Source organism: Cyprinus carpio, chromosome A16 (assembly GCF_018340385.1).
Source record: "Cyprinus carpio isolate SPL01 chromosome A16, ASM1834038v1, whole genome shotgun sequence".
Lineage (NCBI taxonomy): Eukaryota > Metazoa > Chordata > Actinopteri > Cypriniformes > Cyprinidae > Cyprinus > Cyprinus carpio.
Window position 1 is genome coordinate 2080543 of NC_056587.1, and position 12710 is coordinate 2093252.

At 36.9% G+C, this 12710-nt stretch overlaps 1 protein-coding gene across 3 annotated transcripts in view; it reads left to right on the forward strand.

Annotated features, from left to right (window-relative positions):
- ulk4 (unc-51 like kinase 4) overlaps nucleotides 1–12710 on the forward strand; it is a 187157-nt gene that overhangs the window by 76738 nt on the left and 97709 nt on the right. For all 3 annotated transcript variants that reach the window (XM_042771994.1, XM_042771992.1, XM_042771993.1), the window contains exons 24-28: nucleotides 141–262; nucleotides 8441–8497; nucleotides 9035–9086; nucleotides 9427–9521; nucleotides 12024–12075. In XM_042771994.1, the coding sequence (XP_042627928.1) occupies nucleotides 141–262; nucleotides 8441–8497; nucleotides 9035–9086; nucleotides 9427–9521; nucleotides 12024–12075 (378 nt within the window). The remainder of the gene's footprint in view (nucleotides 1–140; nucleotides 263–8440; nucleotides 8498–9034; nucleotides 9087–9426; nucleotides 9522–12023; nucleotides 12076–12710) is intronic.

The following is a 12710-nucleotide window of genomic DNA, read 5'->3' on the forward strand; positions in this document are numbered from 1 at the left end:
TTCAGTTCTTCCTGCGGGTTTCGTCCCAACACAGCGATGCACCTGCTCACGCTCCCGGCCACCTACCCAGACTTATCATGATGGTTTGTTTTATGATTGGCTGATTTCTCACTGGATCTGTTTATGTGGTCTTTCTGTAGATGACATCCTGTCCGTGTTAGGCAGCATTGTGGGAAGGAAGCACCCCTCTCCTACGCAGTCCCGTCAGCTGAAGCAGAGCCTCCCCATGATGGCTGTGGTGCTGCATCTGCTCACCTCACAGGTGTGTGTCTGTGTCAGGTCTTGCTATATTTACCTTTTTGCTAGTTCTTTTGGGTTTTCGTTTTCCACAAGGATCGTACAACCTGAAAAAAAAAAAATAAAAAAATGTGGTGACCTAGCTTGTGGTCCAATAGATTATTTCACAAGCTATTTTCTGTGAATGTGCAAGACTTCAGATTAATTAGCCAGATATCTAGAAAAATAACAATGCAATAAAAGGTCAAACTAATTGTGCTACAAGCCATTGTGTTTATGATTATGATGATAAATTAAATTAATTTGAAAATAAATACCGGTTTATTATATTAAGCAGCATAACAAGCTGTTTTGGACAGCTAAAAATAACTGGAAGCGAATGACACTGGAAGCCTCGAACATTCAAGATGCAGACGGCTGCACACAATATTATATTCATAGATGCAAACTCCAAAATATAACTTTTTGAGATCAAAATAGGTCACCTACGAGATTTGTGTAGATCCGATGAGAAAATGTTTTTTATTTGGGGGGGGGGGGGGGTCCTTTTTACAGGACCAACCCAATTCTGTACCGGCTCCAAATCAACGGCTTCCAAACTCTCTTGTGTTTTTGTGTGCACACTATAGTTACAAATTACAAAACCAAAAGTTTCTTTTTACAACGTGTTTTGCAGCATTGAGTATTGTAGCCAATCACAGGCATCTCTGTTGAAAGCAGTGGCCAATCAGAGGTGTTTCCTGCAGGTTAGTCAGAATCCACTCTGAACTCATTTTTGTTTTCGCAAGTTTACGGAGCTCTACACAATTACAAATCTTCCTATTATAGCAAGATAAAAAGAAAGCATTCATGGTGTAAATAATATATTTATTGTTTAGTTAGTTATCGATTATATCAGGAGTTTTCATGTGTGTAAGCTTGGTCAGTTGCGCTATAAGGGAAGCACCCTTTGCTCGGTTTCTCTACAAACTTTATTCACAGTTTGAAGAAAAGTTTTTTTTGTCTGAGAGGGCCGAACGTCCACGTATACTGTTTCAGGAATGACAAACGCAAGTGAATCCGCTGAATTGTGCGAATCATTGCTGTGATTGACAGTGATAACACTAGCAATGGGCTGAATGAAACATCTGACAAACCGACGTCAAAATAGAGCTGTGCATTAAGGGATGCAGAGTAACAAAACAGCAGCAACAAGTTAGCAGCTTTTACAGTTAAAGATAAAACTTAAAGCACTCTTTTTGATGTGTCTTTTTAAGGCAGTGCTCAAAAAAATTATTTTTCAAATGAAATCTTAAAATATCTCAAAATATTAATGCATTAATTAATTATTATACCATTAATAATTTACTTAAAGGGTTACTCCATCACAAAATGAACATTTTGTCAATAAGCACTTACCCCCATGTCGTTCCAAACCCGTAAAAGCTTCGTTCATCTTCGGAACACAATTTAAGATATTTTGGATGAAAATCAGGAGGGTTGAGACTGTCCCATAGACTGCCAAATAAATAACAGTGTCAAGGTCCAGGAAAGTATTCATCCTCAGAATAGTCCATCTTCCATCAGTGATTCAACCGTAACGTTATGAAGCGACGAGAATACATTTTGTACACAAAGATAACAAAAATAACGACTTTATTCAACAATTCCTCTCCTCTGTGTTTCTCCAAATCAGCGTAGCCCCTTTTTGGCAATTCTAATGAGTACACAGATGGCGTACGCTCTTCAGTGTCAGCCGTGCAGCGCCGATGCGCTGTTTGCAGGAGAGGTTTTTTTTTTCTTTTCTTTTCATGTCATCATCATGAATGAAAGTGAAAATTTAAATTGAAATTTAGCATAGTTAAAGAAATAACAATAAAGCCTTTAAAATAGTATGTGTTTAAAAATGTAGGGTTTTATTTGGAGGTGGGGGTGGGAGGGGTGCTTTTGTCACCATTTTGTCAGAAATTAACGGGGGGCTTTTTGGGCCACCAAATAAAAAAACAGGGAAGTGCAGAAAAGATGTAAGTAAGAGATTCATTTTGCAGCTTCAGTGATTATAAAATAGTTTTTCCATAACCTGTGCTAGACTAGACTATTGTCATGGACCGACACGTTTGTTTGTGTAGCCAGAATATGTGATGTTTCCCCAAACACAAAAAATGTTTTTGCATATGTATTCTATTAATCAGCATTAATAATCATTATTACAATGTCGAGCAATTATCAACAATACTGATTTTTGTCATAATATTGTAGCCCTAGCCTAGTTAAATGTGTAATTTATATACAATTTTAAAAAGTTATTTATTTTATTTTATGTTTCCCTTTTTTAGTGCCTAAAGATGAAATGTGTGATTTCTGGGTCATAAAATTAAATTTTAAAAATAATGAAAACATGTTTCTCAAATACTCTCCATCTGCCATTGGTCAAATAAGCTGGTATTCCCACCCTAAAAAATACACTGTTAAAGTTACCTTCAACCAAAGCTAAAGCTTTCTTTCTTTCTTTCTTTCTTTCTTTCTTTCTTTCTTTCTTTCTTTCTTGCCTTCTGATGTGAATTAATGTTTTGAAGAAAAATATCCACCTCATATGCGTCATATGCGTGTTTCACGAGAGAGTGGCATCCAGCCGAATGATGTAGGACTTATCGATTCACTTCAGGAGGCCTTTATTAATCCCCTGGAGCCACGTGGTCCACTTTTTTTTGATGGATAGATGCACTTTATTGGACTTCCATTGGTCTGTTGAATAGTAACACCCATTCACTGCCATTATAAAGCTTGGAAGAGCCAGGACATTATATTGTGTGTGTGTATGTGTATATATGTATTCACACTCACACACAGTATATTGCCAAACAGGCGCTTTTGCATTTCGTTTCAAAACTAAATCATCCTCCGTCATCTTGCCTGTCTTACCTCACACTGGTCAGTCAGCTCGACTCACTCTCCTCACTGGATAAATTAAATCTGATCTGTGACTGTCATTCGGCACGCTGCATTAAGCAGCCGCGTTCAGTTTTCAATTGTAGTGTCTGTTCTTTTGCTGAACTAAATGATTTTTATTACTATAAAAAATCTAAACGATGGTCGGGAACGGTGCCGTGGTGGGCAAGTGACGTAACCGGTGTTTTGGCTTAACGACGGTATCACCGTCACCACCGTCTATCACGGCAAGCCTAGTTCTATATAAAATGAATGTGTGTAACATAATTGTAATCTAGGCATACTACATTTATCATGTTGTCATTATCATGTAACCTACAACAGCAGTTGCCATTCACAACTCCTCTCCTTTGGCCTTGTGGGATAGTAAAGTGTCCATAGGATGGTCACTCATCTTGCCTAAAGTAGTAGATTATCTGGGCTGCTTTTGCATGCTGTTTAATGAAAACTGTGAATTCAGTCACACATATTGTTTCTTGCCTGGTATATATTAGAAAAGAAAGCATATTCATATGCCGTCATAAGTACAAAATCGTCAAAAACATGAAGTTCATTTTTGAAGTATAGAGAGGTATTGTGATAGATAATGTTTGAAAAGAGTAAATGTGTAAATCATTACTTGTCTTTTAAACTAACTACAAAATAAACTTTCCAAGCTCTCATCCACCTCTCACTTTATTAAATGTCTTTATCTGAACAGAAAATAAAGGATGTGCTGTACCTGCCTGTCACGCACCAAGTGTAATCACTGTCTGTGTCAGAATGAAATGATCTATTAAAGAGCTTTCCGGTTCGGTTTCAGCGCGCGCACACACACACACAGATTATTACCAGTTGCCAAACAGTGCAAAATTGGATTTACTTCTGACACACTCAGTCACACCAAAATTAATATGAAGGGATCTGGTGTTCTCAGAGAAAGATATTTGTCAGTACGCAGAGTTGATGAGTCTCTCTGCTGATTTAATACACTTTTACATTCGGCCAGGATTTGCCATGGAGACTCAGTAGCAGATTGAGTCGTCTCATTTGAAGGGGTCGGCGCTGATAGAGCTGTCTGTCTGATAGTTCCACTGTCATTAACTCATCTAAGGAGGATACACTGATGTCCATTAACACAGAGCTGCAGTGGGTGGCTTAGAGTGGTAATAGGCAGTTCTTTTAATTGTTTGTGTGTCTGTCTGTTTTAATGGTCCTCACAGTGAGTTGTGTTGGTGTAGTGCCAGACTCAGACAGCACATCCACAGATCACCCACAGACATTCACTGGCCGCCTGATGCATTTTGCACTCAAATATGGCAAATATTTGTCCACAGGTCTAATCTTAATGGTTGATGAAATTTCTAGGAGACGGTGTCACCAGGCTGCTCCAGTGAGCGCTTCTAAAGAAGAATGATTCACTGGATTTTTCTTTGATTATTTTTTTTATTATTATTATTTGCCCTCCTCTAAAAATGAACTGTGGCTAGCCCCTTACCAGTCACCCCCCATTTTCAGCAAGGAGACACAAATGACATACCCAAAATTAAAAGGTTGCTACTCATGAGTCTTACTAGATACATAATCAACATATATTCACAAAGCTGACACTTCAAAGTTTACTGTTCAGGAATCAGAATTACTCAGACTGTTATGAAAATAGAGATATATGAGCTCAAACATGAAAATAAAAATATTAAAAACATTTTTTTTTAAATGTATAAAAAAAAAAGTTGATGTAGGATATGAGTTTAGAAACATAATGAAGCTACAGCCACAAGTCTACTAATGCTTCATTTGATATTTCAGAACATAATCTCACAAACTGTGAATTTTATGAAACATTTTATAAGACCATGTCGTGTGTTTTTAGAGAAGGCTAATAAAAGGCTAATAAATTTGATTTGTGGCCCCTGTAAGCTCTCCTTTGTGCTATTATCTGTCTGGATCGGCAAACTGCCCCATTCATGATTCCATTGTTGTCACTTGATGAGCCTTTCACACCTCCGCCAGGTATGAGACATTGTTCTCATTATTCTTTTATCATTATTCTTTTGTTTTATTCAGCCATTATTAGCCTTAATTCTGACATTACAAGGTTTACCAAGCCACATCGCTTAAATCCCAGTATTTATTTACCCAACTATTTTCAAAAGTTTCTATAAAAATACAACAAAACATTTTCTTATGACCTTACGTGAATTATTATGACAGAATGCATTATGAAGAAGAACTGCACCTGTTATGTAGCTGCATTAGTGCTAACAATGGTATGTAGTTGCATAAGGCTATTTATGAGATTTTTTGTGATTTTTTGTTAAATTATTAATTTATAACTTTATAGAGTGTTTGTAATAACTTCCTTTTGCGATCTCATGTGGAATTTGGTCGTCTACTGTTGTAAAAATATGCTATTTATAGCCTTTTATATCGCTGCACAAATTAACATTTCAGATGTACATTTTCAATGTTGTTATAAAATGCCCCAAATTTCAAGAAAATCACATACAAACCATTTGCTAACGTAATTGTGTTTATTATTTGGATATTTCGTGGGTACACAGGTTTCTCTGTGTTGTTGTGGTCAGATATAAACACGGAAGTGTACAGGAACTGCATCACAGGATAGGACGGGGCGGAATATGATGCACAATTATGATGGACAAGACACAGAGAGAGCGCTCTGAGCGGATAATTATCATCAGATAACGTAAATCAGTGGAAAATTAATAGAAATGATGATTCTGTCTGAAGAAATATGAAGTAAAAATCAGTAAATATATCTAAATATCTCCATGTATATGCAACTTTGGACTATAAACCCTTATTGACGCTGTTCAGTGAATCTATGTGAACACAAATAAACCACTGCAGACGTGACTGAATATGAATGCGTTGTGAATTTCTATTCTAAAAATGACTGTCACTGCAACACTGTTTTATCAAAACAGTGGTCAAATATCGAAGTTAGAATCTTTAAACTTTCAACTGATGCACAGTTTCTCCAGATCAAGTAAGAGAGTTATGTTTAATGTGCTGTTAAAGTGAAACAATAATCTGGGGCCGTCGCTGATCTTTGACCAGAAAGGGGCTAGGGATGAGAGATTTTATAGATTTGATTTAGAAATTGGATGGTAATGGCTTTAAATGTAAATATCGGCATCAGCCCGATATGAAAAATTATGTAGTTGTGTCTTTTTGATGGTTTTAATTTATTAAATCATATGAGTTTGTGTTGTGTTAGTGTTTGGGTTGCATGATATTTTTTTTGCATTATTTGGTTTTAGATTCACTGTTTTGGATCGCTGCATTTAATCTGTGAAAGCATGTACAGAATGACGCATTCGTTGTATGATAGAGTAAACAGTAATAGCAAGTGCAGCGCAGCCTTTCCCAGGTCCTAATGCCTGTTCGGTAAGAAGTTTTAATCTGTAGGGGGCGCTGTTGGCCTACTTCTAAATAATTTAAAGTAAAATAGCCTACACAAATAACATTTAGACTGTGTTTCTGATTGAATAAAGCGGTAATTGATGTCATAAAATAATGAGTATGTTTTGATTTAAAGGTCAGAAGCTATAGCTTGCATGAAAAAAAAAAATCACAAACATGACACTTGTAAATAAAATAAGCATGTACTGTCTGATAAAGTAGCGTTTGTGAGCTGAGAGCTGCTTTGTGTACAGCTGTTACTGGGGAAACCTCTATCTCTCCTGCTCTACAAGCGCCTCCTGTTGGCAGAAAATAAATTTGCATATATGTCACCACAAATAGAGTGCAAGTCTGTGGGAAACACTGGATGGATTGTTTATTTTTATTTAATTTTTTCACTTTCTATTTATCAGAGAATCCTGAATAAAATCTTGACAAAACATGTATCACGGTTTCCCCAAATGTATTGAGTGGCACAACTGTTTTCAACAGATAATAAGAAGAAATGTTCTCGAGCAGTAAATCAGTGTGTTATAATGATTGCAGAAGGGTCATTTGAGGGTGGCTGATTTGAAGAAGCTGAAATATGAGATGGATATATGAACATTTTGATTTTATATAACATTTGTGTCACTGAATAATGCAAATATTTATATATGTGTTATTTCACAGTTGTGATGGCTTTACTGTTATTTTAAATTTCCAAACTTTTGTCAGACAGTTGACCCCCTTCTGCCTAAGTGGGCGGTACTTGGCTAGAATAAGCTGCAGTGTGCCTGTAGTCAAAAATCTAGCTACACCATTCCGGTGTGTGTGTGTGTGTGTTCTGATGTTAAGAAAAATGCTGTAGGGCATAGCTGGTTGTCTTCCCAGTAGCAGGTTGGTCTGCATCTTTGAGACTTCACTGGCCTCTTATGCCCTTGAGCCTTGTGTGCGTGATCTCTTCAGCTGCTGTGTGGTTCTGTGAGGCGTCGTGCTCTTGTAATGTGAGACCATGCCTCTGTGTTTGTTCATCCATACATACATTCATGTGATGATCTTTTTCTGTTGTCTCATCTGTCTCTCTGGCCTGTTGCTTCACTGACAGCCAGCACACTACACTGACACTCACAACACTCATCAGTCACAGGGGTCAGCACAGAGGTCAGATCCGGTGTGGTTCTCAGAGGCGAGAGTGGATAAGATCTCAATACCTCACTGTCCAGGACTATGACCTCTGTCCTACTGTACTACAGCACAAACATGAACAGCCTCATTCTCACAACAGCGCTGAAGTCCTCCACAGAGGAGGATCACATCCCAGGAACATTTTCTCTTAAACCGGCTGAACATTTTGCGAATATTTTTTTTTTTTTTTTTGCTCTCCTCTACAATCGTTGCTTGTCAGATTGTACGGTACGATGTGTCCCGGATGAGATCTTGGGTAAAGCCCACGGCAGACTTTAACGGTGACATTCCTCAGTGACATTAACATTCTGTACGATGCGCAGCGAAGCTGGGATTTTTGTCACGATTGACAGCGTTGAGCATCTAGAGCGCAGCAATGCGGCCTAAAAATTCTGAACCTGCCAGAAGATTCATTGCAAAAGCAATTCATCGGCCGTCGGTGAGCATGATGCATTAATAGATCCAAGACTGCCAATTTTGCAGTACGATGAAAGAAATCTGCAACGTACATTCAGCTGTGTTCAAGACAACTGTAAGACTTCATAGCCACTACAGCTCAAGTGAAGACTGACAGTCTTTGGTGGAACTCAAACGGAATAAGACTCAAGGGTAGTGAATAGCAATGTTGTACAGTGAGGTAGGTTGGTGAAGTGTCTTTTAGACTACATCGCTTCATGACTGTGCCTGTTTGCTTTGACAGATCTTCCGACCGCAGGTGGTGACTGAGGCCTTTCTCATCAAATTTGGAAAACTGCTGGTGAGTATCTCAGTTTAGTGATTACTGATTAAAAGTCTTGTAAATGTTTCCTTTTTAAGCCATTTGCTATATAAGCACACAGTACTCTTCACAAGTTTGGGGTTGGTAAGATTTGTTATTTATATATTTTTTTTATTTTTTAAAGAAGTCTCTTATGCTCATCTAGGCTGCATGTAATTGAACAACAAAAACCAAAACTGTACAAATATTAAATGTTAAATAGTATTACAATTTCAAATAACTGTTTTTATTTAAATCTATTTCAAAATGCATTATTATTATTATTAATATTATTATTATAAAAAAAGTTTAAATTCAGCAATTTTGTGTAAATCTTTCATTAAATTACATTAGACATATCAGCCATCCTGTCTATAAATATTAGAATCAGTATTGACATTGGCCATTTAATTATGTTGCATGTTACGTCCAAAAAGTGGTAGTTGTTTTTGTTCATAACTCAGTGAAAATGAATGATTGAATGAATGATTAAAATGTGTAAGTTTAAATATCTCTTTTCTCTTTCACTATGGAAAGAATCACATAACCTCCATTGACTCTAATGAGACGAGTTTGGGAAGTGCTATAGGTAAGTTTTTATTTACTGTTTTATTTATCTAAGGCTTTCACAAACTCTTCAACATCTCTTTCTGTGCTTTTTACTATAAACCATTCTTGCATGAACTACATTCTTTAGTGTTCAAGGCACTTCGCTGATTCAAATCAGATGTGCGGCTCGAATGTATTTTAGCTGCAATTTTTCAGAAATGTTGTTTTTCGGGAGATCAAATGTAGTTAAATTGTTGATGTCTTCCAGTGTAATATTTGTTTTTTTCAGTCGTTGCTTAAAAATGTATTGTTCAAAAGTGAGATTACTGTTGTATACCTAAACTTATGCCTTCTATGATAATTTTGTCCACAATTAACAGGTCAAGCAGCGTCCGAGGAACTGATCAGAAACACACTATCTGCAGTGGAGGCCATTTCCCAACATCCCGCTCTTCTCAGCCTCTATCACTGCACTGTGAGTATACATATACCACTCTGTGATGTTCTGCTATTAATTTAGTCTCTCCCAGTTATTTCTAAATTATTTAAGCATCTTTCCAACAGCATTTAGCTACATTTTGTTGAAGTATGTTATGGGACTATTGCACAAATAGTCTCCCCATGAAAGTGTATGGAAGGTGTTGATGAAAATGTTCTGGCAAAGTTAGTCTCTAAACCCTCTATTTGGCCCCATTCAGCAATTTAAACTTTCCCTCCATAATGACAGGCTCACAAACACAATATCAAGCTGTGCATCAGAGCAGTAAGGGCCACATTCACGTCTAACCTGAGATCTCACGTCCTCATGCCTGACGGAGCTACAACTGAGATCACAGCTGCCCTCTGCACAGTACTATTATTCTCACAAACCTCTCAGCAACAGGAAATCACTCAGGAGTGAAGGGAGTGTGTATATCTCTCTGTGTGTAAGGCTTTTGTAATGAGTATTGACGTGCGTTCTGTAGGACTGATGCATCAGCAAGCGGTGAGAGGACACAGACTCTCTGATACTCTATAATAGGAGAAGGCACCTTAATTACAGTTCGCCAGGAGTCATTAGATCCCATTTTTCACTCTCAAAACACACACACACACACACACACACACACACACACACACACACACTATATAGCATAGTCTGGTTTATTTGAACCAATACTAATGAGGATTCTAGATACAAAGGCTTCTTTTTAGCAACATCATATGACCCTTTTAACATTACCAATAGTACTATTACTACTATTAATAAAAATAAAACCTCAAAGGGGTCATATGACATTGCTAAAAAGAATATTATTTTGTGTATTTGGTGTAATTCAATGTGTTTATGTGGTTTAAGGTTAAAAAAACACATTATTTTCCACATACTGTACATTATTGTTGCTCCTCTATGCCCCGCCTTTTTTGAAACGTGTCGATTTTTGGTTAAACATAAAACCATGTCTGCATTTGTGATCGGAGAAACAACAAACAAGCGTACTCTACGCTGCTCATAACTCATCATTGGCAAATTATTTAAATATAAAAAACATACTTACAGGCTGTGAGTCAGAAGTGCCAGACTGTCCTTGCAAAATTGAAACTGCGCCCCACTTTATAGAAACAGCCGTTGTGCCACAGATGCATTGTAGGCTAGACTGCAGGTTGAGGAAACAGTCCTCATCCTCCATAAAATGCGCAGCACACATCTGAATATTTGGGTTGAACTGTTCTGGAACAGTGTTGAAATACAACTTAACCACTGATTTCTAGTTGTGTCCTCTTTTGGAAGACCAAACACAATGAAATTTCACAACGAAACACACAGCGTCTCCACAACATGGCAGCGGCAGCGACACAGAGAATAAAAGTTATGCCTTCTTTCTTTGCGTGAACATTTGCGTGGCGTTATGCAAATCTTCACACATCGTGACGTGGGGGCGTGTTGGAACGAGCCGTTTTAGGATGCGTGGTTGACTCTTAACTTTTATAAAGAATATCTCTTTGGATTTGAGACTTTAGTCTTTGCAACTTTATACATCTTCTTTATGCACCAAGAGCTTGTAACACTCCAAAGAGAAAGGAAACATTTAAATGGCATCATATGACTCCTTTAAGTAGTTGTAACTTATTATTTCTTATTAAGTTAATCAAAATCAAAGTTGTGGCCAAAATCATAGATTTGTTTGACATTTTCATTAAATGTAATTTTTTGTTGAATAGTATAAGAGTTTTTCAAAACCATATGAAACCAGCATGAATAGAAAAAGAAATTCTAAGAACACAGCACATGTGTGTTTAACTAGATTTTTAAAAGTTTTTCCTTTTCTTTCTCAAGAACACTTACTCGTCATTGACCCATATTAATGGCTGTCTGGGTAGAAAACGCTCTTGATTCTAATGTTCAAACATACCTTAACTAAGCTACAGAGAAAGAATTACCATTATACTGGCATTCCTGACAAACGTCTCATAAGGAGCGGGCAGGAGATCAAAGATGTGCCACGGGTTTAGCATAGCACCTGTACAATGCTTGCAGCTCACTGAAAAAAATCTGTGTCTTGCAATAGATACAAGAAGAGGAAAATTCATAGATAACCTTTACAATATGTTTCTTTGGTGTTCTTTTCACTTAGAATCAGAGAGAGTGAAATCCTTTGTTTGGGAGATGCCCACAGCCATCCACATTAAGACACCTGTGCACAACGTTTGCTGCCATGTGGCTGATTGTAGTTGGTAATAATCGTAAAACCTGATTCTAATTTTCAAAAGAGCTGGCGTAAGGCCTTTTGTTGGAACACACTTTCTATGATCAAAGGGCAGAGCTGACATCACATTTCCATGCAAATTGGAGCTCTTCAGAGCACTCTCTCAGTCTTCTGCTTCCAGCTGTTTCACTCTCACTCACGCCGTGTGTGTGTGTGGTCTGGTGAGACTAACCACATGTAGGTGAGATTTCTCACTTTTAAAATAATGCACTTCTTTCTTTGTTTCCCCAGTTGTGGATTTGATTGCACCACCTCTGGCATCTCTGGCCTTCAGTAAAAATGGTGAGAACACATTTCAGCTCCAAATAAGCAGACAATTATTCACTGTGAATCAAGGTTTAGCACACTATTCATTCTTTATTACGATTGTCTATACTTTAGAATTATAGTAAAGTCATCAAAACTATAAAATAGCACAAATGGAAGAAAAAAAATTCGGTGTTTCTTGGGCCCTGTGGACTTAGATGCTCATAGAACCCATTTTCACATTCTCACTTTTTTTGTCAACTAACAGTGGATATACATTTATATGAAACCATGTCTCATTGGAAATATGTCTCTGCCATTTAAAATGTACTGTAAACCTATACAGAAATGTCACTGTAATTTCCATGTGAAATAAAACATCAGTAAAACATCAACAACTTTATTTGTGTGTGTGTGTGTGTGTGTGTGTGTGTATATATAATATATATATATATATATATATATATATATATATATATATATATTATATATATATATACATACAAATAAAGATATTTAATTTCCAAACTGTTATAATACTTAGAAAAAACATCATCATAAAACATCGCCAGATTTCAGATTTAATTCCAATGAGCCTGGGTTGTTTATATTAGAACTGAAAAATGTAAACAATTTTTTTTTTTTTTTTTTTTTTTTTTTGCACTTTTGCA